We start from the raw sequence: 23,959 nt of genomic DNA on the forward strand, positions 1-23,959 counted from the left end.
TGATCGGATTTTAGGTCTTATCAGGGTAGACTTTCCTGCCACAGGGACCCATCAGGATCAGCTCCTGGCCCTGCGCAGTACACCCTAAGAATCACACCATGTGCCTGAGAGCATTGTCCAAATGCTTCTTGAACTCAGACTGACTTGGTGCTGTGACCACTTCCCTGGGGACCCTGTTCCATTGCTCAACCACCCTCTGGGTGAAAAACCTTTTCCTGATATCCAACCTAAACCTCCCCTGCCCAGGAGCTATCAGAGAGGTTACTTCACTGAAAGATAGGGGGAGAAAAAAGGTCCCAAGGTCGCTGGAGCAAACCCTAAAGCCATAAAAGCATGTGCCTCAAGTACCACAGCAGTGAGTGTTTGCACACTCAGCTCCATGGAGCAGCACCACATCCATCTCGTTGATCTGTGCACAAGCCCAATGTTGCTGCCTTCGGTTTCTCTTCCAGAAGAGTGTGATGAGCTTTTCCCATGGTGAGGTGGTGATTCAGTGGGGAAAGCCTCCTTGGCTTGAGCTGCTCCCTACGTCTCTTCTGGGGAGAAGAGCAGTTTTGCAGATAAGATTTATTCTCTATATGCCCAGGGAATTCAAAGGCAATTCTAAATTCATGCACATACATATATATGTAGTACATATACAGGTTTGGAGAGGGATGGGGAGTGCAGCCTTGTGGGTGGTTCTGGGACCATCCCCAGTTGCCTGCATCCTCCTGCTCTCAAGCACAGAGAAAAGGAGGAGTGGAAAGGAGATGTGTTCCCTCTTGTTTACCCCCAGTTGTGTCTCTGAAGATGTTCTGTAATTCTGTAACAGAGTATTTTTATTTTAATATTATTTATTATTTAATTATTAATTATAGTCATAATATATTGTTATTTTTATAATGCTATATTCTTATTGTTTTATTATAATTTCTTTCTTCTTTTGCATAGTCATCTGGGGCCAAATGTAATGCATGCAAGTGTTGGCAACAGGCAAGAGAGGGAGCCAGGGGAGTGCGCTGGCACCCTGCCTGTGCCAGCAGGTTAAAGGCAGAGTCAGGCATCAATTAGAGCTGGCCCTGCCGTTACCCTTGAGTCTGACCAAGCCATTGCTGTTTGCCCGTAGTAATAATGCTCGACTTTGCTGTTAAGGTTATGGGAACTGCTGGCAGACAAGGTTCCATGTGGGTCTGAGAATTATTGGAGAGCCCCGAATTAAATATCAAGCTGTGTGCTTTAAACTTGCTGCTTTTCCCTAGCGGAGCAGTGGCTGTAGGAGCCATCTAGCTCCTTCACAGCCATTCCATGATGTGGGAATGTGGCAGGGGCAAGCAAGCGCTGGGCATCACCTCCTTGGTGGCTGATGGTGAGATGAAGGGGGTTTAATGGAGCACAAAAAAAAAGGAATTTCCCACTGATAGGAAGGAGAAGATGGGGACAGGAGATGTGCCCCACTAGCACTCGGAGCCCCCAGAGATGGGAATAGTTGAGCCAGACCCCAAATTAAATGGGCTGTGGAATTGCAATGAACATCAGTCCTCAGTCCAAGCCCAGGGGTGGGTTTCGGAGCTCACAGCCCCTTGGGGTAAGTTGCAGCTGAAAGTGGCCATAGGGCCACCAACATACCAGTGGGCATCACAGGTGATGCCAAGGGGGTTGTTCCCACTGCCCTGCAGGTCGTTGGGGGCTGGAATCTATCCAACACAGCCATACTCATGGCTCTACACAGAGAAGGTGTTTAGTTTGGAATAGCAGGTCATTGGGCAGTTGAGACATTGATGGGAAACAGGACTAAGTTGACAAAAAACCACCTTAGAGTTTAAAGAATTACGTATTTGACTTGAATTCAATGTGCTGGCAAGATTTTATATTGCAGTGCTCAGGTGCGTCATGAAAAAATAGCCATCACCTTTACTCCATAAATAAGTTCTGTGTGGTTTCTCCTGTCTCCTTTTCACCCTGATGGGACCAAGGCTTCAAGGCCATGAGGGGGACCAGCCCCTGCTCCAGTGCGTGGTCTGATCTCAGGGATGGTACTTGGTGTCCCATTGTCTCCACTGGCCAGTGGATGCCCTATCTGAGAATCTTCCAGTTGTGGTGGGACTTAGCTGAGGTTCCTCTTGGTCCTGCAGGTTGATGGTAAACAATGTCAGTAGCATTCCTAGCTGAGCTGCTGCCACTGCCTGCTAAAAGCACAGCCAAGTTCAGACCAGGGGGCTTTGGGTGGTGGGACCCATGCACATCATGTGTATAAACTGCAGCATGGAGGCAATGCAGAGCGGAGGCAATGCAGAGCAGAGGCTTTGCTGGGCAGGCTGCACTGGCATCAGCTCTAGCTCTCTGTTTTCTTCTAAAAGGCTCAAATCCAGCTGTGGGATGAAGGAGCTGGCTCCTGCCAGCCCAGGGACTCAGCTGGCCTAAGGCACCCTCCTGCCAGACCATCTGCATAAATCCAGCTCAGGCTGCTGCAGCTACCCCGAGGCAGGGATTTTGTGATGCTGTGGGGTTGGAAGATCCTTGCTGCTGTTACCAGCAGCCACCCTGCCATCCCCAGCCATGCTTTTAAGCTGGTTCCCTTTGCCTTACCTGGGGACAGGATTTTCGTAGGCTCATTGAGACCCTGCAATGAATCATGATGCCTGCGACCCATCCTGCGAACCCCCACATCCACTAATCACTTTGATAGGGGATGAATTATCCTTCTGGCAGAGGAGCACGTGGGAGAAGCAGGTGCTGGGGACATCACCTCCTGAGCCAAGACCAGAGGAGATGCAGGTGCCAGCATCAACCCAAAGCTGGGGTTTGGGTAGAAGGATGTTGAAGAGGGCAGCACCTCTTTTTCTTTCCTGGGAAGGGGGAAAAATGGGATAGCTTGTGCTTTTCCTGAGCACACAGGATATGGGGGATGCTCTTGTGCTCTCTAGCAGGAAATCTCTTTTTTTTTTAAGGATTTCTAGTTGAGCCTCAAGAATTTGTACCACATTCAGTTTCCAACCAAGTGGGCTTGATTGACATGCTCAAGCACAGAGTGCCCCAAGCAGATTTTGGCTAGTCTTGACAGCTGGCCTGCTGTGGTGGTACCCCAGAGAGACAGCCCTGTGGGACCTGCAGTGTGGGTGTCATGGCACAGGCACCCTCATCATCCCCCAACCAGGCTTGGGCTCATTTTTTTTTCACTGCTGGATGTTTTTCTATGTACCTATCTGTCAAAATCTGGATTTGGAGAATCAATGCTGCCATGGAGTCCACATCCCCTTTACCTCCCCTGTGGGGATCATTTTGCACAGCCTCATCGTTTCCTGCTGCTGACATTTAAACAAGCAAATGCAAAATGATGATGTGAAATGGCTTTGGTAGGATGAGTCACAGAATCACAGAATATGCTGAGTTGGAAGGGCCCCACAAGGATCATCGAGTCCAACTCCTGGCCCTGCACAGGACCATCCCTAAGAGTCACACCATGTGCCTGAGAGTATCATCCAAATGCTTCTTGAACTTTGTCGGGCTTGGTGTTGTGACCACTTCCCTGGGGAGCCTGTTCCAGTGCTCAACCACCCTCTGGGTGAAGAACCTTTTTCTAATATCTAACATAAACCTTCCCTGACACAACTTCAGGAGTTCCAGGAGTGAAAGAGCCAGAGAATACGCAGTGGGTGAGGAATGAGATGCATGAAAAATGTTTCAGGTCCCTGTCCCATACCTGACCAGGGCTGATACCAGTGCAAAACACAGCATGTGAGTATTGAGGACAGGAGCAAACACTGTGTGACCTCCCCCATGCTCTCCCCCCTTGCCAAGCATCCAAAACCAATGCTTCCTTTTCCCATCCCAGTGATAAATTCCTCTGCTTTTTTCTTTCTTTCTTTCTTTCTTTTTCTTTCTTTCTTTCTTTCTTTCTCTCTTTCTTTGTTCCTTTCTTCCTTTCATTACTGTTGCTCTACATATTACTTTTTTAATAAAGAGGGTCTAGGAACATCTCTGGCAGCACTGGGAACCCAAACCCAGTGATATTGCCTCCAGTCCAGGAAAAGCAGGAACTGAAAGTGAAGATGGTGAGAGCAAAGTGTGCACTAAGAAAATAGTGTCAGGCTAGAAAAACAAAACCTTTCCATTTCTGCTTCATTAATAAGAGTACGGTGTGTTTCCTTGCATATCTTTAATATTCCAGCCCATACTATCCAATGGTCTTACACAGAGATGCTCAAAGTCTGCCAATATGCTGCAAAATATGCCATAATAATCATGAGCATCCCTTTAGAGAGAGAAAGTTTGGAGGGATCGAGGGCTTTGCAGGTTAATGTTGTTTTCTGTAGCTCTTTTCTATAATCTCAGCTTTTCCAGCATGGATAGGCAGTTTTGGAGGCATTGTAGGGTACTCCATACCTGCATACTTCAGGGGATGAGTAGAAAAAGTTAATGTATCTTTTACATCCATTAAAAAAATAGCCAAATACATCTCTTCAACATCTTCATAAACAACTTGGATGCAGGACTCAAAGGGATACTAAGTTTGCCAATGATACTAAATTGGAAGGAGCTGTTGACTCCTTCAAAGGCAGAGAGGTCCTGAGGAAAGACCTCAACAAATTAGAGAAGTGGGAAATCACCAACTGTATGAAGCTTAACAAAGGCAAGTGCCGGATTCTGCACCTGGGATGGGGCAACCCTGGTTGTCTGTATAGACTAGGGAAGGAGAGGCTGGAAAGCAGTGCTGTGGAAAGGGACCTGGGGGTCCTGGCCGATGGCAAGTTGAATATGAGTCAGCAGTGCCCTGGCAGCCAGGTGGGTCAACTGTGTCCTGGGGGACATCAAGCACAGCATCACCAGCCAGTTGAAGGAGGTGATTGTCCCACTCTTCTCTGCACAGGTGCAGCCTCATCTTGAGTCCTGTGTGCAGTTTTGGGTGCCTCAATATAAGAAAGATATAAAGCTATTAGAGAGTGTCCAAGGGAGGGCTACAAATATGGTGAAGGATCTGGAGGGGAAGCCGTACAAGGAGTGGCAAGTGGTCACAGCACCAAACCTGCCAGAGTTCAAGAAGCATTTCGACAACACTCTCAGGAACATGGTGTGATTCTTGAGGCTGTCCTGTGCTGGGGAAGGAGTTGGACTTTCATGACCTTTGTGGGTCCCTTCCAACTCAGGATATTCTATGATTCTACGAACATTTTCTATAGCAGAAGCTCCCTGGCTGCATAGGCTTTGGAAATATTAGCCCCTGAGAAAGATTTTCTGAGGTCTTTTGGGTAATTAGCATTTTTAACAGACTAGTACTTCACCTTCAGGTCCTGGCTTTCAGTGGTTGTTTGTCCCACATCCCAGGGAGCCCCGAGTTGTGTTTCCAGCAGGGAGCACCAGTACCCGATGCCCATGGGATACTTGACCACAGTGGTGGGAGAGACAGGGTGAAAAGTAGGTGGAGGAGATAAGAGAGTTGTCAGCCCTTTTGCTTTCCAGCATGTTTGCTCAGCAATGTTGAGTGCTGGGACAGAGCCACCACCTCCCTGCAGACTAAACAGTTGCAGTGTTTTCTCCCATGGTCAAAAGAATTTAGTAAAGGGTCCCAGTATGAAACTTTACATGAACTCTGGGTGCCATGAATATCTCTGGCTAGGAGTGTTAACTCCTTCAGTTCCCTCCTTGCCTGTGCAGTACAATGTTTGGGCAGATGAAGGGAAAACCCATCCCACAATGAATGTGACCAGCTGTTCCCCATGCTCTTCTACCTCATGTGTTTTTGCACATCCATCATTCTGGGTTTTTTGCTTTTTTTTAAAGGAAAAATCCAAGATCTCTGGTCATAATGGAGCTCTGGAGTCCTCAGTTCAGGAAAGACATGGACCTGTTGGAATGGGTCCAGAGGAGGCCGTGAAGATGCTTAGAGGGCTGGAGTACCTCTGCTATGAAGACAGGCTGAGAGAGTTGGGGGCGTTCAGCCTAGAGAAGAGAAGGCACCTGGGAGACCTTAAAGCACCTTCCAGTACCTGAAGGAGACTTAGAAAAAACGATGGGAATGGACTTTCTAGTAGGGCCTGTGGGGAGAGACTTTCTAGTAGGGCCCTTTGCAATAGGACAAGGGGGCATGGTTTTAAACTAAAAGAGTCTGGATGTAATGAAGACATTTTTTACACTGAGGGTGGTAAAACCCTGGCAACAGGTTGGCCAGAGAGGTGGTAGATGCCCCATCCCTGGAAACATTCAAGGTCAGGTTGGACAGGACTCTGAGCAATCTAATCTAGTTGAATATGTCCCTGCCCATGGCAGGGGGATTGGACGTAATCACCTTCAAAGGCCCCTTCCAACCCAAACCATTAGATGATTCTATGATGTCCCATGCCTCTTGGACCTGTTTGTAGCCCTCTGTGCACATTGAGGTCCATCCAAAGATTATTCCTGCGCCACCCAGCTTGGGGACTTCCATTTCAGGGGCAGGTTTTGGGGATGGGAGAAGCCCCATGGGCTTCGTTCATCCACCAGTTCTGGCTTGCAGAGAAGCAGACGTCAAACCTCAGTGTCTTGCACTCCTTAGTCAGTTCAACAGATTGATCGTCCTAGTCCCATGCCATGGTGAAGCACCACCAAGCATGTACTCACTAGAAAGTTCTTAGATATCACAGGGAAAGCATCCTGCTGCCAGCTTTCAGGAACCCAGGAAAATCCCTCCTAGGACTGAGCCAATGTGAACCATGCAGAAAAGCTCCTGATGGCAATGAGATTAGTTGCTTGCCTTGTTTCCCTGTCTGGTTTCATTTATCCACAGGCAAGCTGACGTTTCAATGGGGGCAGCTTCATTTCAAATGCAAGTTGAATTTCTCCAACTATGGTGCCTGGACAAAGCAGCACCTGCCTCCATGGCCACTTTTCCTCCTCTTATGCTCCTCTTTCCAAACTTGGCTTGTCCCCATAGATCTCTTGCCACCTCTGCCTTATAAAGAGAACACATTTCATGTGAAGAGCTTAAAATATGAATGCGTCCTGCTGGCAAAATCCAGCTAGTCACTGGTGCATAACCCCAGGCTGCAAGGTTGAGCATCTCCGGCTGTGGCATTTGCAAGCAGGATCCATCCATCAGCCTCTGTTGGGGTCCCAGTTATCACCCCAAGTTGGTGTTGGACATGGGATGGACATTTTTTCAGGGACAGAAGTGGCCTCTAAGCAGATGTGTGCATGGTGTTGGAGCTTAGACCATGACCTGATGAGGGGAAGGGCTTGAAAACTGCCCATCAAACCATCCCCACCCATATAACACAGCTCCTCTACACTTGTTTGGGGGATTTCTTCAAACCAACATGGTTTTACACTGAGCTCATGCTTTGGGGAATGCTTCTGTGGGCTGGGAGATTTATATTAATATATTTTCCCATGGTGTGGGAGTACCAGCACTATTGCAGATGCTGGGATGAGCAGGGATCTGCTATACTTGATCCCCTCTCTTCCTACCACCTCCATGTAACAGGGATTGCTGACCTGGGGACAGGATGCTCTTGGGGACATGGATGCTTTGCCCCATCTCAGGGAATGGCTGCCTGGGAGAGGACTCATGGTGTCTCCCAACATCCAAAGGTAGCCCAAAGTTTTCCCACGCATGCTTGTAAAGGCAAAGGGCACATCACTGCCTCAGGGTTCCTGCAGCACCAGGACTTAAACAAATATAACAAGGATCTTCTGAAATGTTCCAGAGGAGCAAGCCTGCCAAGCAGGAGCTGCCTCATCCAGGCATTATAGCCATGGAGTGCCTCCAAGGCTGGGTTGAATGGGCTCCCCAGTTGCTCTGATGACAACCCAGCAAGGAAATTGATTTGTATTTCTTCATGGTCCCTTGTCTCCCCACCAGTCCCTCTCTTCAGGACTGAGGTTGGCTTCTAGCTCTCAAAGGTATCATTAGTTCCCTATGTCTGTGTGTCCTGCAGTCTGTTCATGTTCCTCTGCTCGCTGTAAGGTCTGGCTAGGGCAGGCAATGACATTTTGCTGTGTGATTGTGTCTAGGTTCATGGGATAACAGGGCTTTTAAGTGATGATAAACTGCTGTTATCCAGCTGAGGTTAACACCCTGGCACGTGTTCGGAAATCCAGAAAGGTGCAAGATAGGAAGGGTGGCAATAAAAATTATGTAATGAGGAAGATAACTGTCACCTGGGTACTTCTGGAGGAGGTGCTGGCAAACATCCAGGACAAAATGGTGTTTGCTGTTCGTGGTATGTGGACCATGCTACTTCACCCTCCTGGTCATTTCAGAGCTTCCACCAAGACAGTGCTCGAAGATGTCTAGCAACTGCTAAGGTTAACAGCTGCACTTTTCTGTTTGCACATCCATCATTATCAATCACAGAATCACAGGATGGGTCAGGTTGGAAGGGACCATAGTGGGTCATCTGGTCCAACCTCCCTGCTCAAGCAGGGTCATCCTAGAGCACATTGCACAGAATTGTGTCCAGACTGTTCTTGAATACCTCCAGTGAGGGAGACTCCACAACCTCTCTGGGCAATCTGTTCCAGTGCACGGTCACCTGCACAGTAAAAAACGTTATGTTCCCACGTGTGTGATTTAGACCTCAGTTAATTTGATAATTACCTGCTTGCACCTCCACAACCTCTGAAGACCTTAGAGATATCGCTAGTTCAAGCTGTGAAATGCCCATGTTGGGTGGGTAACTCCTGCTGATCCCAGATTTGGAGCCAGACAGAGAGGTCATGGCAAGACCAGGGGGCAGGAAGTACACACAACTCCTGTTGGCTCTGGTTATCAGCTACCTTGGTTACCCAAGCCTGAGGAATTTCAAATTCATGGATGTTCCTAATCCTGGGAGTTTACTCAGCATCTTCTTTAGGAGAACTGGGAATTTTCTGACCTTGTTTTCCCCTTGCTGACCAAATCCTTTTGAGTGGAATAAGCACTATTTGTGTCTGTTGGATGGCTGCAGAATCTTTGGTGAGTTGTTCTTGTAGAATTAGTCAGTGTCATTTAATGCAAGTTATATATCAATCTGATGGTCAGGCCTTCTGGCACTAGGAGTACGAAAAAGGCACACACCCCGTGTCCAGTGGTTCTACAATTTCATAGTATTGTCCATCCAATCCCACAACGATCCACCACCCAGATCCTCTCCAAATCTGCCCCCCGGCACACCTCCCCAGAATTGAGTCAGGGGTCCCAAAACCCCTTTCTTCCTCATCTTCCTCTTCTTCATAGCATGTACTGTCTTTGGAGCTTCTACAAAGTTCTGGGCTTGAAGGTTGCTTTGACTATGATGGTATCTTGTTGTTCAGGCCTGGGGTGCAAATGTTCTTAAACAGAAGGTGTTTACTACAGTCCTACCTTGAAAGGAGCCTAAACAAGCCTAAAGAATTTAGAAAATTCGATATGAAAGGGGGAGATAGGGTTTGGTGAGTATTAACTACTGTTCTAAGGTGTGAGAGACTATACAATTATACTAAAAATCTATATTTACTACACAACTACTTTAAAATCTACAAAAAGCTAAAAATCCTATAAATTTTGAGGCATCAGTGCCCACAGGGTGATGGTCACAGTCCTGGTAACCTGGACCTTCACCATGCTATGCATTTTGGAGATCTCTGTGATTAGAAATGTTCAGAGACCTGTGGTCATCATGGAACCAAGTCCACACTGAAGGCCACCGGTAGGGTTTACCCAAAGTGGCCAAAACACCCTGAAAAGAAGCCAGTGCATGTTCATCTCGTGCACATCCAGCTTGGAGGTAATGACGCGATGAAAGTCTGTGAGACTGAAATGCCTAATGACTGGGTGAAGCCAGGACCTTTGCAAATCTGGGCACAGGGTATCATCTATAATTTAAAAGTTTTAACTGCTTTAAATGTAAATAGCTCCTTTTTTGAGTAATAATAATTGCCATGATTTGCATTTATCAGTCACACACCCTAAAGCACTTAGCAGAGGAAGATGAGTAAATCATTCCCATTTGCCAGCTGGGAAGTCAGGGTACAAAGGTGATGGGACCCCACACAGGACTGGAAATAAATCTCAGTCTTCTATGCTGCTGTTTCCCAGTCATGCGTGGAAGCTGTTGGCTCAAACAGGTTGTCTACCATTGTCTTACTCTGTTTTGTCTTATTGTCCTATAGTGTAGTGGGATCTCAGTATGGTTCAGTCGTCAGGGAATGTCAGCAGCATGCAGGCAGAGACACCAGGAGTGTTGTTGTGAGTGACTGGAGGAAGAGCAGAGCCTATGGAAGAGCTGATGGTCCCACCTCATGTCCCACCATCTCCAGTACTTAAGTAGAGCAAAGGAGCTTGTGTAGTGGTGTCCATGTGAAATGAGATGTTCCGGATGAAGCTGTGGGTAGTAACTCTGATTCAAAGGCACTCAGTGAGACCCCAGACATCCATGGACAGAGATGTTTGATCACTTCCTGGTGCTGTCACAGGTTTCTTCAGTACCTCCTGAGCTTCTTCCAAATGTCAGTGCTATAAACTACTCATCTCACTGGGTTATACTCCCCAGAAAGCAAAGTTATGCTCCAGAGCCTCCTCCAAGCCAGGTCCTAAATACAAGTAGTATTTAAATTATAAACAAGGAATAACGCAGAGATGTTAAGTGTGCAAAATGTCATTTATGGAGCCCTTTCTAGGAGGGTTTGTTTCTTGTCCTGTTTGACTCTGCTGCTCACCAAAAATGGTAGAAGATGGATTTTCTTCCTCTCCCATGGAGTGGCCAGACCTCTTGGCTCTTCTAGCTTCATCCTTGTCTTGGAGAGGTCTCATGTCCAGACCAGGAAAGGATAACATTGCATGAGCTGCATCTACACTGAGATGAGGAGTGAGCTTTCACTTGGGTGCAAGAGTGGAGATCCCCAAGATAAAGGCATTTTCTATTTCCATTGCTGGCAGAAGCTTCAGTCAAGCTTAGAAAGGGTCCAACAGGGGATGTCAGAGGATGGGTTGAGCCATAGCCCATCTCTATCATGAGTGAACATGGGCCACCCCTGACCTGCCCATTACATATGGTGAGGCCCAACATGATGAACATGCTTAGCCTTCATGTTTATGCCCCAAACTTGTCCTGTATGAGACCTCTTTAGAGGTCCCCTTGGCATCCACCAACTTGCCACATAGTTTTCCAGTGAACTCTTCTCCCAAACCAGGCAGAGAAGGGAGGTCAACCCTGCTACCTTGTATAAATACATTTTATTTTAAACTATAGGTGCTGAAGGAAGGTCATCCAATAAACACGCCCAGATTATCTACAGACCAGAGTACCCACAAATTAGTAATACAATTCATGTTTAAAAATACAGCCAGACTGATGAAAGATAATTTGCTTACTGCCCTGACATCACCACCTAAGCATGGGGCAAGCCAATCCACAGGTTATTTTTATATAACTCCATGAGACATTTCCAGAGCAAATAAAGTTCACTGGGCAGGACAGTGACCCAGCCATCTGGTTTCAGTGCTCTTCAGCCTCCCCAAGGCTCCTCATCAGTGGTGCGAAGGTCTGTGGGTCAGGGCATGGCTCCTTTGGATGTGCCCCAGGCACACAGGACATGGGTTTGGTTCTCTGCTGAGCTGCTCTTCACTACTGGTCAGCTCTTCAACTCTCCCACACTGTTGGCTTATCCGTTTTTGTTGCACATCCTTTGGAGAAGTGATTGATTTGCTCTCCATGTTCTCAAAGCCCAGCATGATGGGTTGCAGATCCTGCTGGGAGCATGGCCGACATGCAACAGGGTGAATTGCACCCATAACTCCATTGATCAAACTACCTAGATGAAAGAAATGGTTTCCTCAAACATGGACACCCCAAGGGAGGTGGAACACTGCTGCATGGGTGGCATTCTGTGCATGCTGTGGTACTGGTCAAACCTACTGTCTTAAAGGCCAAATTTAAGGACAAAGCTCCCCAGACCACCTTCCTCATGCACACTGTGACACTGGTGTAGCACTGTCCTGTGGGACCAATGCTTCAGGAGATCCTTGGCTACTGACAATGAAGGAATGGGACTGCATACACACGATTCGGTTTTTGAGGTTCTCTGCCGATCTCTCCCTGTGTTTCCCTTTTATTAGCATGATTTGGTAAACAGCAGCTGGTGTTGTCATTCAGTTAACCAGAATTCCCAGGATCCTTGCCAACCCAATGTTTTGACTTCACCCAATCACACTATCATTCTGTGACTGTTTTCAGCCACGGTACACCATGCAGACCATTAAACGGTTTTCCACTTTGAGAACACAGCACTCTCTATGTCAAAACACTAGTCAAGGGCGGTGCTCCCTTTTGATCCTAATTAACTGAACCGCAGGTGCAGCTGGCTTAACTTGTTTCCACACTTGTCATTGCAAGTCCAGCTACCATGATGGTTCACAGAATCACAGCTCCTGGCAAACCCAACTCTTGCTTGCAGGCAGGCATGGTCCAAAAACCATAATTCCTACTTCTGAAAAGGTACTTTTCCTACTTTGTCAAAGGAACCAATATCACTGTCATGGTTTGAACTCCCCAAAAAAATCCAATTTCCAAAACTCCCCACAATTTGCCTCAATGTGAGAGAAGTTTTCAAACATAACACAACTACTAGCATGGGGAAATTATATTAAATTTTAGTACTAACACAATAAATACTATAATACATTTATATACAACAATCCTAACTATCTCTCCTATGGTAAAGCAATATATTTACATAGATCAAATCCCTCCTTTTCCTCCAATAAAAAGTCCAGAAGGAAAGAAGAAGATCACTTTCAGGGCAGCACAATCTCTTCTCTTCCAAGCAGCAGTTTCACTTTGTCATAGCTGGAAAATCTCTCTCTCTCTCTTCATTACAACGCAGGGTTTTTTTCTCACCCCTCTCGGCCCTTCGGCTCCAACTGAAGGTCTCTCCCGTGGGCTGCAAAGCAGGGACAAAACTCACCTTACCACGGTCATATCACAGGGTGCAAGGCATCCAGTGAAAGTCCCTTCCTTGGGGGGTCAAGTTCCCCTGAGTCAGAACATTTAGGGGTTCTCAGTTCAGTTTTTTGCCCCAAGCGTTCTAACAGAGCTCCTTTGCTCCATCTCTGCTGCAAACATGGTGGAGGGGGAGGCCACTTCCCCCACATTTCTTGGTCTGACTGTCCTGGTCCAGCTCACAGGACGTCTCCGAGTTCTCAGCTTCTCTCTCTCTAGCTGCTGATACATTTTGGGACTCCCTAAAAGTTTGGAAGCCCACCCCTCCTTTCTAAGGAGGTCTCAGGGTTTTGGGAAAGTAATTCAGTCTTACCCCAAAACAGTCTCTACTGAGTTTTCTCTGCTCTGTTGCCGACTCTCCCTCTTTGCAGGACATCTCTGCGTCTCTCAGCCTGGCTATGTGCCATATTGCTGCTTGCCGGTTATCTTCTTGGGTTTCAGCCACAGCTCTCTATTCAGTGCTCTCTCCTCCATTTCAGCGTTTTCTGCTGCCCACTAACAGTGGAGAAACTCCCCCCAGCCTTTGGCCACGGTACCCGGTCCAGTTTTAACACTGCGTCGGGCCCCCCGCAGCCCAGTTGGGGGCTGGGGCCTTGGCCCCCAGCAGGGCTCACTGGCCCCTCTCTCTAACACGTGGCGTCTCAAGTCATGGCTACCTCTCCTCCCAGCTACTACCACAGTCACCCTCCCCTTTTGCAGAGAACATGCAAACAATCTCCTTCTGCAAAATTTGGCCCAACCTGGGTTAAAATGTTCATGGTGACCTCTGAATCCATCTCACATTCCATCCCCTGCTCCCATCCTTTATGAGGGTCCATCAAAGTCTGCACAAGCAGAAAAAAAGACCCCAGTCCCTTTTCTTTTGCAAGGGTCTTCTTCAGATGCAAAGTTGTGGGCAGTGTTCATTGATGGGTGGCATGACCCACTGGGTGCCATAGGATGAAAAAAAAGAGTGTACTGAGTGGTGGCATCCCTTCCTGTCCAGCTCCCATCCCAGACCTGATGAGTTTGGTTTGGTTTGAGGGTTATTTTATGGAAATTTTTTGTTGAGTTGGTTGGTTTGATGGGTTTTTTTACAGAAAAATTTTTTAAAGAGAAAATGTTGAAAAGTCAGTTTTCTCTCTTGCAAGGCTGCTGTGTTTGAAGCAGAAACAGGAAGGAGAAGAGTTTCCTTCAGTGGTTTTCTTTCTCAGTAATCTGGGACCACAGAGCCCATGTGGTTATTCCAAGCTGCTAGGAATTTCCCAGCATGCCCCAAGGATACTGAAATACTACACTGTTACCTGGGTGCATTTGTGTGGACCTTCCCAAGCAGGACAGGAGGGCTGCTGGAGCACATCTAGCCTGGGAGGGGCAGGATGGCTTGAGGGCTGGAGCCTGGTGGGATACTGTGTGAGATGTGGAAGACAGCTCAGTGCCAGGGGACGGAGAGGTCTCAGGGCAACAAGGAACAGATACAGGGTTCAAAGGGTTTTTTGTTCACCTTATGGATGGACAAGGCAGAAGAGGGACATGGGATGCTGTCGCTTGTTTTTTTTAATTTCTCAATAGTCAGGACATCATTTCTCTGATATTTTTTTAATTTTAAATTCAAGTGAAAACTGCAGAATGAATAATTTGGTAACCCTGGGGTGATAACCTGATCTGGCAAATAACTTTCTCCTCCATGTGACTGGGTAGATAATGAAAGGATGAACTCTGCAAACTTCCCCAGAGGAAGACATAACAAGATTTGACTGCAGGTTGACTTCAGAGTCACAGACACAGTTGGGCAATTGCCTTATAGAAATGGGTGTAGAGAGGAATTAGTCATCACTGTTTGGTTAATAAGTGCCTTGGTTATTTTACAAGTCTTTTCCCTGCATATGCAACATCTTTTTTCCTTTTGTAATGAAACATATAAATAGGTCCCATCTTGGATCTTCTATGCATACAGTTGTGTCATGTAAATTATCATCATGCTTTTGCCTGGCTTTCTTTAGCAACTGCTTTACTTACCTTTGTTTCAAAAGAAAGATCTCCTGTTTGTTGGCTTTTATATCTCCCTGGTTTTGCAGAATGCAGAATGCAGCTGCAGGTCAGATCATTCACAGCAGCAAAGCCTTTTGTCTCAGGCAATAGGAATAAACTGAGATGAAAAAGATAAAAGATAATTTATTTAGTTGCTGGATTTCAAATGTTGTGCAACCCGCACCGGGAACACACAGTGTTGATAACAAACTTGTCCCGTTCTTTAATTTTCCCCTACTTAGTGTCTACTAATTTTTAACACCGAGGAATGGCCACTATGGAGACAAACAAAATTACATGGGACATTGTGCAAGAAGCTCTGCAGCATTGCTGAGAGCCCAGGGAAGCCCTCTTGGCTCTGAGTGCAATGCACTATCTTGTGCCATCCTCTAGAAAAGTTTTTATTTGCTTTTCTGTGTTGCCTCTTGCTCTTTGCCACACACTCCCAACACATGCATCCCTTTTCATATCCTGCTGTCCTGGTTAGAACGGCTGGGACCAATTCATCCCTGGATGGGTGTAACCCAAAACTGTGTATTCTATAGCCTCCATGCCATTTCCCAAAAACTGCTGTCAGTAGAGGCCTGCAAGGTGGGAAGATGTTCCTGTACCCTTTTATGGAATTCCCCGCTCTGATATCCTTATATGGAATTCCCCGCTCTGATAAGAGGGACTGAGCATCCACATGCCCTTTTATGGAATTCCCTACTCTGAGGGAGGGACTGAGCACTCCCGCCTGAACTGGAGAGTATATAACTGGGAGTTTCAGAGCCTTGGGGCTCTCTCTTGTGGGACCCAGAGGAAGACAGCAGACCACTGCTGCTCCCAACCAGGCTGAGACCACCACCCTCAACTGGACTGCAATCACCACTTCTGACCAGACTGCAGCAGCTCTCCCACCAGCAGGTTTTATCCCCTCTCCCTTTGCTTTGGACTCGGGGGTGGGCCAAGGTACACCACTTTTGTTCATACCCCAGGGTGCTGGGTTTGTACATTTGGGTTTTGTGGGTTAAAACCAATTGTCTGTCTGTATAATTGTACTTATTGCATTACTTTAATAAATTGTTATTCTGACTTATAAATCTCTCTTTTGAATTGAGTTCATTTTGCCTTGCTGGTTAACTTTTAAACCAGCACACCTGCCTTTGGGCAAACCCTTTTTTTTCACCCCAGGTAGAGGACTGATGGGGTGGCAACTGTCTCCCTGCATGTTTCCTCCTGATGTTGCTCCATAAATCACATCACTTGGATAATCCTTGGTCATGGCAACCATGAGCTCAGGAGTAGGGTGACCTTTTAATGCCAAGCCCAGGCTGCCCTGATCTTCTTCTGGTCTGTCAGGGACCCAGTATCTGCCATAATTTTGTGATACACCAGGGAGCAGCCAAGCCATTAGGATACTCCTGGCCAGACACTGGGTCTACCGAACATACTAGAATGAACAGGTTGGGCAAGTCCACCTGGACCACCAAGCCCAGCATGGTCACCAGCATTCATTATGTTTCCCCTGCATTTCATTTAACCTCTTTGTTGCTGCTTTTATTCGATCTCAGTTGTGCATATGGAAGAGTCCCTGTGTCTGTCCAAGGGGTACAGAAGGCCATGGGGGACACCATCTCTAGCACAAGTTGTGACAGTTATTGTAGGGGTTGGTTATATTTCTACCAGTACCTGCTTTCTGGTGACTTTGTTGTGTCGAAATTCCAGCCACTCCATGTGTGTTATCTCCCCGCCGTTACTAGAGTCAGTCTGACTGTCTTCCTCCCCTCCCCCCAAGTTTCAATTTCCTCCTAATTCTCTCTCTAGACAGCCAGTGCCTCTCCCATGATGATGCGGTTTTACTGATATAGTCTGTTGTCTCTGTCCCTCTTGCAGAAGGATTTCACCATGCGGGAGAAGTTGCAGCAGCAGGATGTGGAGCACTGGTTGGGGTTCATCACCTTTCTCTGTGAAGTCTTCAGTACCATGAGGAGCAGCACCGAAGAGCCCTTTCGAGTCCTTGTCTGCCCCATTTATACCTACCTCAGGGAGGTAAATGCCTTCAGAGTTTGTTCTTCTCCACTGATAGGCCAAACTGTTGTGTTGCAGTGCTGAGGTGCTCATGATTCATAAATTACACTGGCACAGGTTGCCCAGAGAAGCTGTGGATGCCCCATCCCTGGAAGTGTTCAAGGCCAGGTTGGATGAGGTTTGGAGCAATCTGATCTAGTGGAAGGTGTCCCTATGGCAGGGGGATTGGAACAAGATGATCTTTAAGGTCCCTTCAAACCTAAGCCGTTCTATGATTCTGTGTTTGCTTTATGATTCCTAGAGGTTTGCTTTGCTAGCATCAACACTTCTCACCTCAAAAGTACCTAAGTCTGCAAGGATGCTTGGCTTTTCCTGTATATTAAGAGCACGTGTTCCAAGCAAGACCCCTTTGTCCAAGGGTTTGCAAAACGGTTGGGATTGTGAACCCAACGTTTGAGTTTGAAAATCCCAGTGTTGTGAAAATTCCCACCTAAGGGGCTTAAAAAGCTTCTTAAAGCAGGTGAAGCCACGTGAATGGATGAGATGGACTGAGGGGAGGAAAGAGCAGAGAAGTGAGGTCCCATATGTCCTTATTCCCCACTTAGTGCAGCAGAATCTCAGCCCTGCCACCAGAGTTGGGGACATTTCAGAACCTGAGCTTCTGATGAGCTCATTTCAGAGCCTGAGCTCCTCATGGTTTGGGGTGGTGGCAGAAATCTTGGTGAGGAAAAACAGAAAAGGCGACTCAAGGAGGGCTTTCCCCCATTCTGTTTTAATGGCGGCTTTGTCTCCTGCTGCTGTCTATAGAAGACTTTCTCGGAAAAACCTGCCTTGTTGCCCAGGGTTGAAGCTGTGAATCTCAAATTGTCAGTAGTGTTTCTGTCGGGCCATAAATAACTGTCTCAGTTTAATGAGTCTGAAGTGTTTGCTGAGGAGGATGAGTTATGAGGAAGACCAAGCTCCTCCTTCCAAGCAATTGTAAATCCAAAATTAAGAGGCTCCAATTGAGGAAGTATGGAGAAAGAAAAAGATAACAGCCTTTTATTAAAGGATATAGATGTATTGGCAGAACAACAAAAGAACACAAAACCAACTAAACAATAATTTTGCACCCAAAGTTCCCTACAAAAAAAAGTTCAGTACTTTTCACCTTCTGGCGCAATTATAACCACTATCAGGAGGGGGCGCTGTTGGATCTCTGGAGGAGCAGAGCCTGCAGTTGCTCTGTGGTGGTCAGCAGGGGGCGCTGTTGGACTCTGGCAGTCGCCTCATGGGGGGTCCAGTGCACGGGAGAAGCCAAAAATGGAGATCTCCCCCCCACCGAGAAGGGGAAGGGAAAAGGGGGAAAAGGGGGTTCTTCCCACGAACTCACGCTGTCTGAGGCTGCCTCTGGCTGGGATTTCCCCCCCTTCATTGATGGGCACAAGCCGCTGCCAACACGGGAGCGGAGGAGGGAAAGGGGGACCTCCTCCCCCAAAGGTTCCTCTGCAGATGGGTCAAGCCTCTCCGATGAAATCCGAGCAGGTCTGGGCTGGGGGCAGAACAGGGTGCAGGAAAACAGAGGCAAACCAGGGCCAGAAGCAGCCAGATGACCAGGCTGAAAATAAAATGAACCTCGGACCCCTCCACGCACACACCCTCCCTGAGTCAGGGCAAAAGTGAAGTGCCTGCCATTTCCAAGGAGAGGAAAAAAAACTCACCTCCCCCCCAGCCTTCTGACAGCCATCAGTCTGCAATGTAGGCCTGCTAGTTAGTTCTTTTGTGTGTGTCAATCACCCTCCCCCTCCCTCGTTCAACATCTTTCTTTTACAGTGAAGCAGGGGAAAGGAAAAATTCCCAGCTTGGTTTTTTTTTAGAACAAGTAAACCTATGACAATAACTTGCTGTAAAATAAGTTCTCTGCTACACCTTGGGCAAGGGAAACATAAAGAAACTGCTGACAATGACTTTTTGACATGTATGGAAAGTTTTCTCTGAATGAAAACACATAATAAACATTTTTTCTTCATGGTAATATTGTGGGTAGGATTCACAGACGGTGACTGTAGCAGTGAGAAAGAGTGCAGGCATCATGATGGGGCACATATATCCAGAGGAGGAGGCCGGAGAGGGATGCTAAGAATAGCCTAACTTCCTCAAAATCTCTGCCCACTGAAGTATGTGTCAATTTATGGGGAAGATCTAGGCATCTAGCAAAGTCCTTGTTTCACTTTGCTTCCCATCACAGTCATGACACAACCCAGCCCTGATTCTGCCAGGATTTTTCTATGCCCACTCCTGTCTGCCCTTGCCATGCCATCATGGTCCCTCTTGTCATCTTGCTGGTATGTGGGGACACAGTGACAATCTAGAGGTGCACAGAAGGACACGAATTTCACATATTAGGGATATTTTTTGCTACCGGGCAGCTCCATAAAAAAGCCTTTACTAATTATATCAAGATGTCATGCATAAATTTACTTCTTAAAAATACATCTCTGTTCCTTAGAAGGACAGCTCTGTCCCTGTGGTGTTGTTTGTCAGAGAAGACTCTTAGCTTAGCTGACATGGGTGAGCTTGAGCCTTCCAGCTCTCCTGCCCCAAAATGGTTGATCTGTGACTGCTCACTCTGCAGGGTTGTGACCTTTTACTCATGCTGTTCCTCTTCCACAGCTCTGGGATAGGTTTTCATCTTGCCACCAGTTTTTGCCACCGTCAGCTGATCATGATGCACAGGGCCAGCCCAGGAGATCACAACCACCTATTTATCAGTAGTGATAGTAGCCAGGCTCTGAGATGGTTGCCAGAGACAAAGTCAGGCTGTAGATTCAGACGAGGAGGTGGTGGTGAGCTCCTCCAGCTGTACCCAAGAGAGGACAAGGATATTTGCGCAGACTGCCCCTGCCGGGTGCTCTGTGAGAGGGTGAAAATTCCCTAATCATGCAGAGTGCTTGTCCCTTGATGAGCTTCATGAAGCACATGGGCTGGTGTCCCAGGGCAGGAGGAGGGGTCACCATGGCCTATAAGGTTTGGGACCTCCACTTTCCTCGGGACAGGTTCACAAGGTGTACAAGTGCTCATCATGGGTTTTTTCCCCTTCTTGCTGATTGGCACATACATCCCTGTGTACATTTTCAGCCACTTGCCCCTAACTCCTTCCCCCTTGGGTATCCCCCATCAAACCCCCTCCATGTTGCCCACAATCATGCTTAGCTCCCTCTGCCTCTATCCACCATCCTTTGATGATGAATCATTAGCAGAGGTGAGATCTCTTCCTCTGCCTGTCCTTTTAGCTCCTCTTGCTTTTTAGTTTTTCTTCTTTTCCCTTTTTCCCTTTTCCTCTATAGCCTTTCTTGCCTTTCCCCTACATTTGAGTCTGCGATGCAAGATGTAGATGGGTATCCACTCCCCTCCCTTCTCTTAGTGCCTGTTATCTCTGGGGGCCATGCTGTGTAATTGAGCAAAATATCCTAGCATGGTAATTAACCTCTCAACTTCAAGAGGGCACTGCCTTTTCACTGTCTCCTTCAGAGGAAGAGAGAGGAAAACCTTCCCAGCTGCAGTCAGATGAGCGAGGAGGGTGGTGCTGTTCGGAAAAGAAAAATTGTATCTTTTGATGTGGTTTTTTTGTTTGTTTTTAATCACTCTCACTGTTTAAAAAGCATCATCCTTTTGAGTAAAAAAAATAGTCTTTGACAGTATCATGAGATGCCAGGATTTTACTATTACTCTCCTAGTCAGAGAATGAAACAGAATTTTTCCTTTATTGAATGAGCAAAGGCACCAAGGGGGCTGGATCCTGACCCCATGGCACCCTTCCACCCAGGTATCTTCACGAGGCCATATCTGACCAGAGAAAATAAGTCCTCTATGAAGAAGTGAACTTATTTCCTCATAAAAGGAAATTCCCCCCATGTAGTTTTGCAAAACTATGTGGTTTGGTCTCCAGTCCTGTGGGACTGGGACAAACTGGGAAGTGGTTTGTAGGGGGAAAGGATGGAAAAGGGATGAAAAATGCAGGCATGGGAGGGAAGGGATGCCAGGGAAGGAGGGACAAAGAGGAGACTGAGGGTCAGGGACATGGGAAAGAAGGAGGAATGGGAAGAGCAAACAAGTGAGAAAATGTGGGAATCCAGAAGAGGAGGATTGAAGAGCTGGAAGAAAAGTCTGTAATTTGGAGCAAGGATGATGCATGGGGTGATGTGGACCTTCAGAGTCATGGCAGGAGGTAGCATGCAGGAGCAGGGATCTGCAAAGAGGAGGGACAGGCACATGTCTGTCTGTAGGACCACGCTCCGGGAGGCAGGGATGGATGTCCCTGTGCCTCCATGCTTGCCATGCCATAAATAAATAAAAAGCTCCCACACACACAGAATCCCCTGTAGCTGCACTGGCAAAACCCCTCCTGTGAATGCAGCTTGTACAGGAAAAAACTTCTTTGTCACCAGTTCAGTCAAAGGGCAGAGTTAAGATGAAGGAAATTTGGTGATGCCTTTGAGCCCAGCTGCTCTGTTGAGCATTTTATGTGCAGGAACATATATTCTTGGAAAACTACTGGACTTGTTTAGTCCCAGCATTGAAACTACAATGGCATATTTTAAAAAGGGGAGGGGAAATGCCACCCTTGTTTCTCTGGGACCCACGGAGAAAGCAGAGGAAGCAATTAGGGCAGATGAAGAAATGAAGCTAGATAACATCTCAGAGGATGGTCCCTCCTCCTCGTGTGGCTTTGTTTGTGGCTTTGCCCTCTGTACCAGGCATTGTTAGTTCCCAAAAACCCTTTCAATGGGATGTAAACACAATTATTTGTGTCTGCCACCATGCACTCTCTCCCTCTGCAGAGCCAGGAAAGCAGAGAGTCTCTGGCAAGCCGGAGTGGAGCCCATCGCAATCAAGTGCAATGGTCTTGCCACTGTTTCTCTCCATGTTTTGTGTTTCCCCAAGACCCTCGGAATGAGATCATATCCTCCTCTCCCAGGGTTATTATGTCTTTGGCCAGGCAGGATGAAGATGGTCACTTGGGTGGCTCGGTCTCCCAGTGCATGCAGACTGGGTGGCTCTGTCCATCTGTCTTAGCCACCTTCAGGTCCTGAAGGTCCACCTCCAGCCATGGGATATGTAACCACCAGGCTACTGTTGGATTGCAGTGTCTGGGTTGATGAATGACCAGATTTTCTTCATCATTGTCTGCAGTAATTGCCTCTTAATGGTTTCCATCTTCACAGGAATCCCTTCTCTATTCCAGATTCAGAGAGAGTCATGTTTCATGGTTTCTCTTGTCTACAGCAAGAAAGGAGTAGGAGGAGTTTCCCATGACTGGGACCAGGATTTTGTTCCTCTGGCCTTAATTCAATTTGCTGTTAAGTATCTCTGAGTTCCTCAGGAACCTGACAAGGAGGATAACCAACTTTTTCGTTTACTTGATGCAATAAACAAACTACTGTCTTCTTACCATCTTCCCAGGGAGTCTTGGTTGGTGTGAGAAAAATCTCATTTATTGAATTTAGAAAAACGGCAAAAGTTTGCAAAACAAAAGGAATAAAACGAAAAGGAAAAATTACAACACGTGTTGGGTGTCCTAGGCACGCAGGATTCCCAGGAACACACCCTTCAATTCAAAAGTCCCGCCTTTTAAACATTCTTAAGGTTCAACCCCGTTTATGTCATAGAAGAGGCGTTCCCCTCTTTCTGGTTGGCTGTGTCGTGCTGGGAGGTGGAGTGTCCAGCAGCATGGCAGCTTCCAGGACCAGCCATGTGGTATAAGGGGTTTCCTTACCAATATTCATTTACAGTTCCCTATTCCCGTTCGCATGTTTCCCTGACACCGGTTCCAGGCTGAATCCGGCGTCTTACAGCTCCACGATACGCCCTATAGGTTAGTAAAGAAAAACTCTTATGTTAGTGATTTGCTAAATTCATTTGCTTGTAATAAAACCGATTCTTTATTTCTCACAGTTGGCTAATAGGAGAACAGAAGTCTTCTCCTCAGCTGAGAGCAGCACGTCACCTTAAAGGGAGTAGGTGCTACCAAACTCCTTTAAGTTGTCCAAAATATGTTAGAGAAAGTGCCTTCTATGGACATATCTCTCCAAGCAGCCTTGCTGGTGTGAGCAGCTCCAGCCCAGAGCTCCTTCCCCTCTGTGCTACCTCCTCTGGATAGCTGCTTGTGGGACCAGCAGTAACCCATGCTGCTGACCTCTTCCTGGCAGCAGCATGAGTTCCTGTTAGCATGTTCTCTACCTGGGCTGAGACCATGCCACCTCAGTCAGGGACCTGGGAAGAGGGACCCCTCCATGAGATGCATGGGTTGGTGGCACCTTGTGCATCTTCAGTGGGCTTGAAGACTTCACCAGATCCCCAGAAATGTGTGAGAAGAAGGGCATGTGGAGAGGAGCACCATTGCTAGTGGATGAAGCCCGACACAGCCTGCTTCTCCCAGCTCAGCTGGGTTTTTGGAGCCAAACAAATAACATTTTGGAACACAACAGAGCCTGTGCCTCATGCAGAGATCAGCACAGGCAGCTCCAAAAAAGAAAGTTTTCCCCAGAACTTTGTGTTTGGATGACCAGAGAAGATGTCACTTATGCCTGTAGACTTCTAAAGGTCTCCTGTTTCCATGTGCTCATTTGTTTCTTTAGGGAAAGGTCTAACCTGACTTCTCTCGCTCCCAGAGAGGGGTTCAATACCCCTTTAGAGAGGGTGTCACTGACACAGCTTGTTGGTGGGTGCTGACCTTCTGATGTTCTGGGTCAAGGAGCTGATACTTCTGATGGGAGCAGATTCTAGAAATCCTGAAAGTGGCCTTGCTGGTGGAGTGTTTTGTAATTACTCATCCCCCACACCCTCATTTGTACTTTGCATTTTCCCCAGTCTTGGCTGTTTTCACCACCCTGTGCCTTGTGACAATAAGTAGAGTTGTAGCAATCATTTGTAGCTCAGAGAAATGCATGACTTTTCCCATGCAGAGTAGCCAAGCAGTCTCATGGATCTTATCTCAGGCATCTTCCTTAAAGACTTGCGACAGGAGGTTGTTAAGGGGCTGCTGG

The 23,959-nt window shown here is 47.2% G+C and overlaps 1 protein-coding gene across 1 annotated transcript in view; it reads left to right on the top strand.

The window, feature by feature from the left end:
• The window catches only part of LOC113960783 (CBP80/20-dependent translation initiation factor-like), a 196,488-nt gene that overhangs the window by 154,798 nt on the left and 17,731 nt on the right, over positions 1-23,959 (top strand). Inside the window, 1 exon segment of the mRNA XM_027670535.1 lies at positions 16,800-16,955. Coding sequence (XP_027526336.1) covers positions 16,800-16,955 — 156 coding nt within the window.

Source organism: Neopelma chrysocephalum, unplaced genomic scaffold, assembly GCF_003984885.1.
Source record: "Neopelma chrysocephalum unplaced genomic scaffold, ASM398488v2 Primary Assembly neopelma1_96887, whole genome shotgun sequence".
NCBI classification, from domain to species: Eukaryota; Metazoa; Chordata; class Aves; order Passeriformes; family Pipridae; genus Neopelma; species Neopelma chrysocephalum.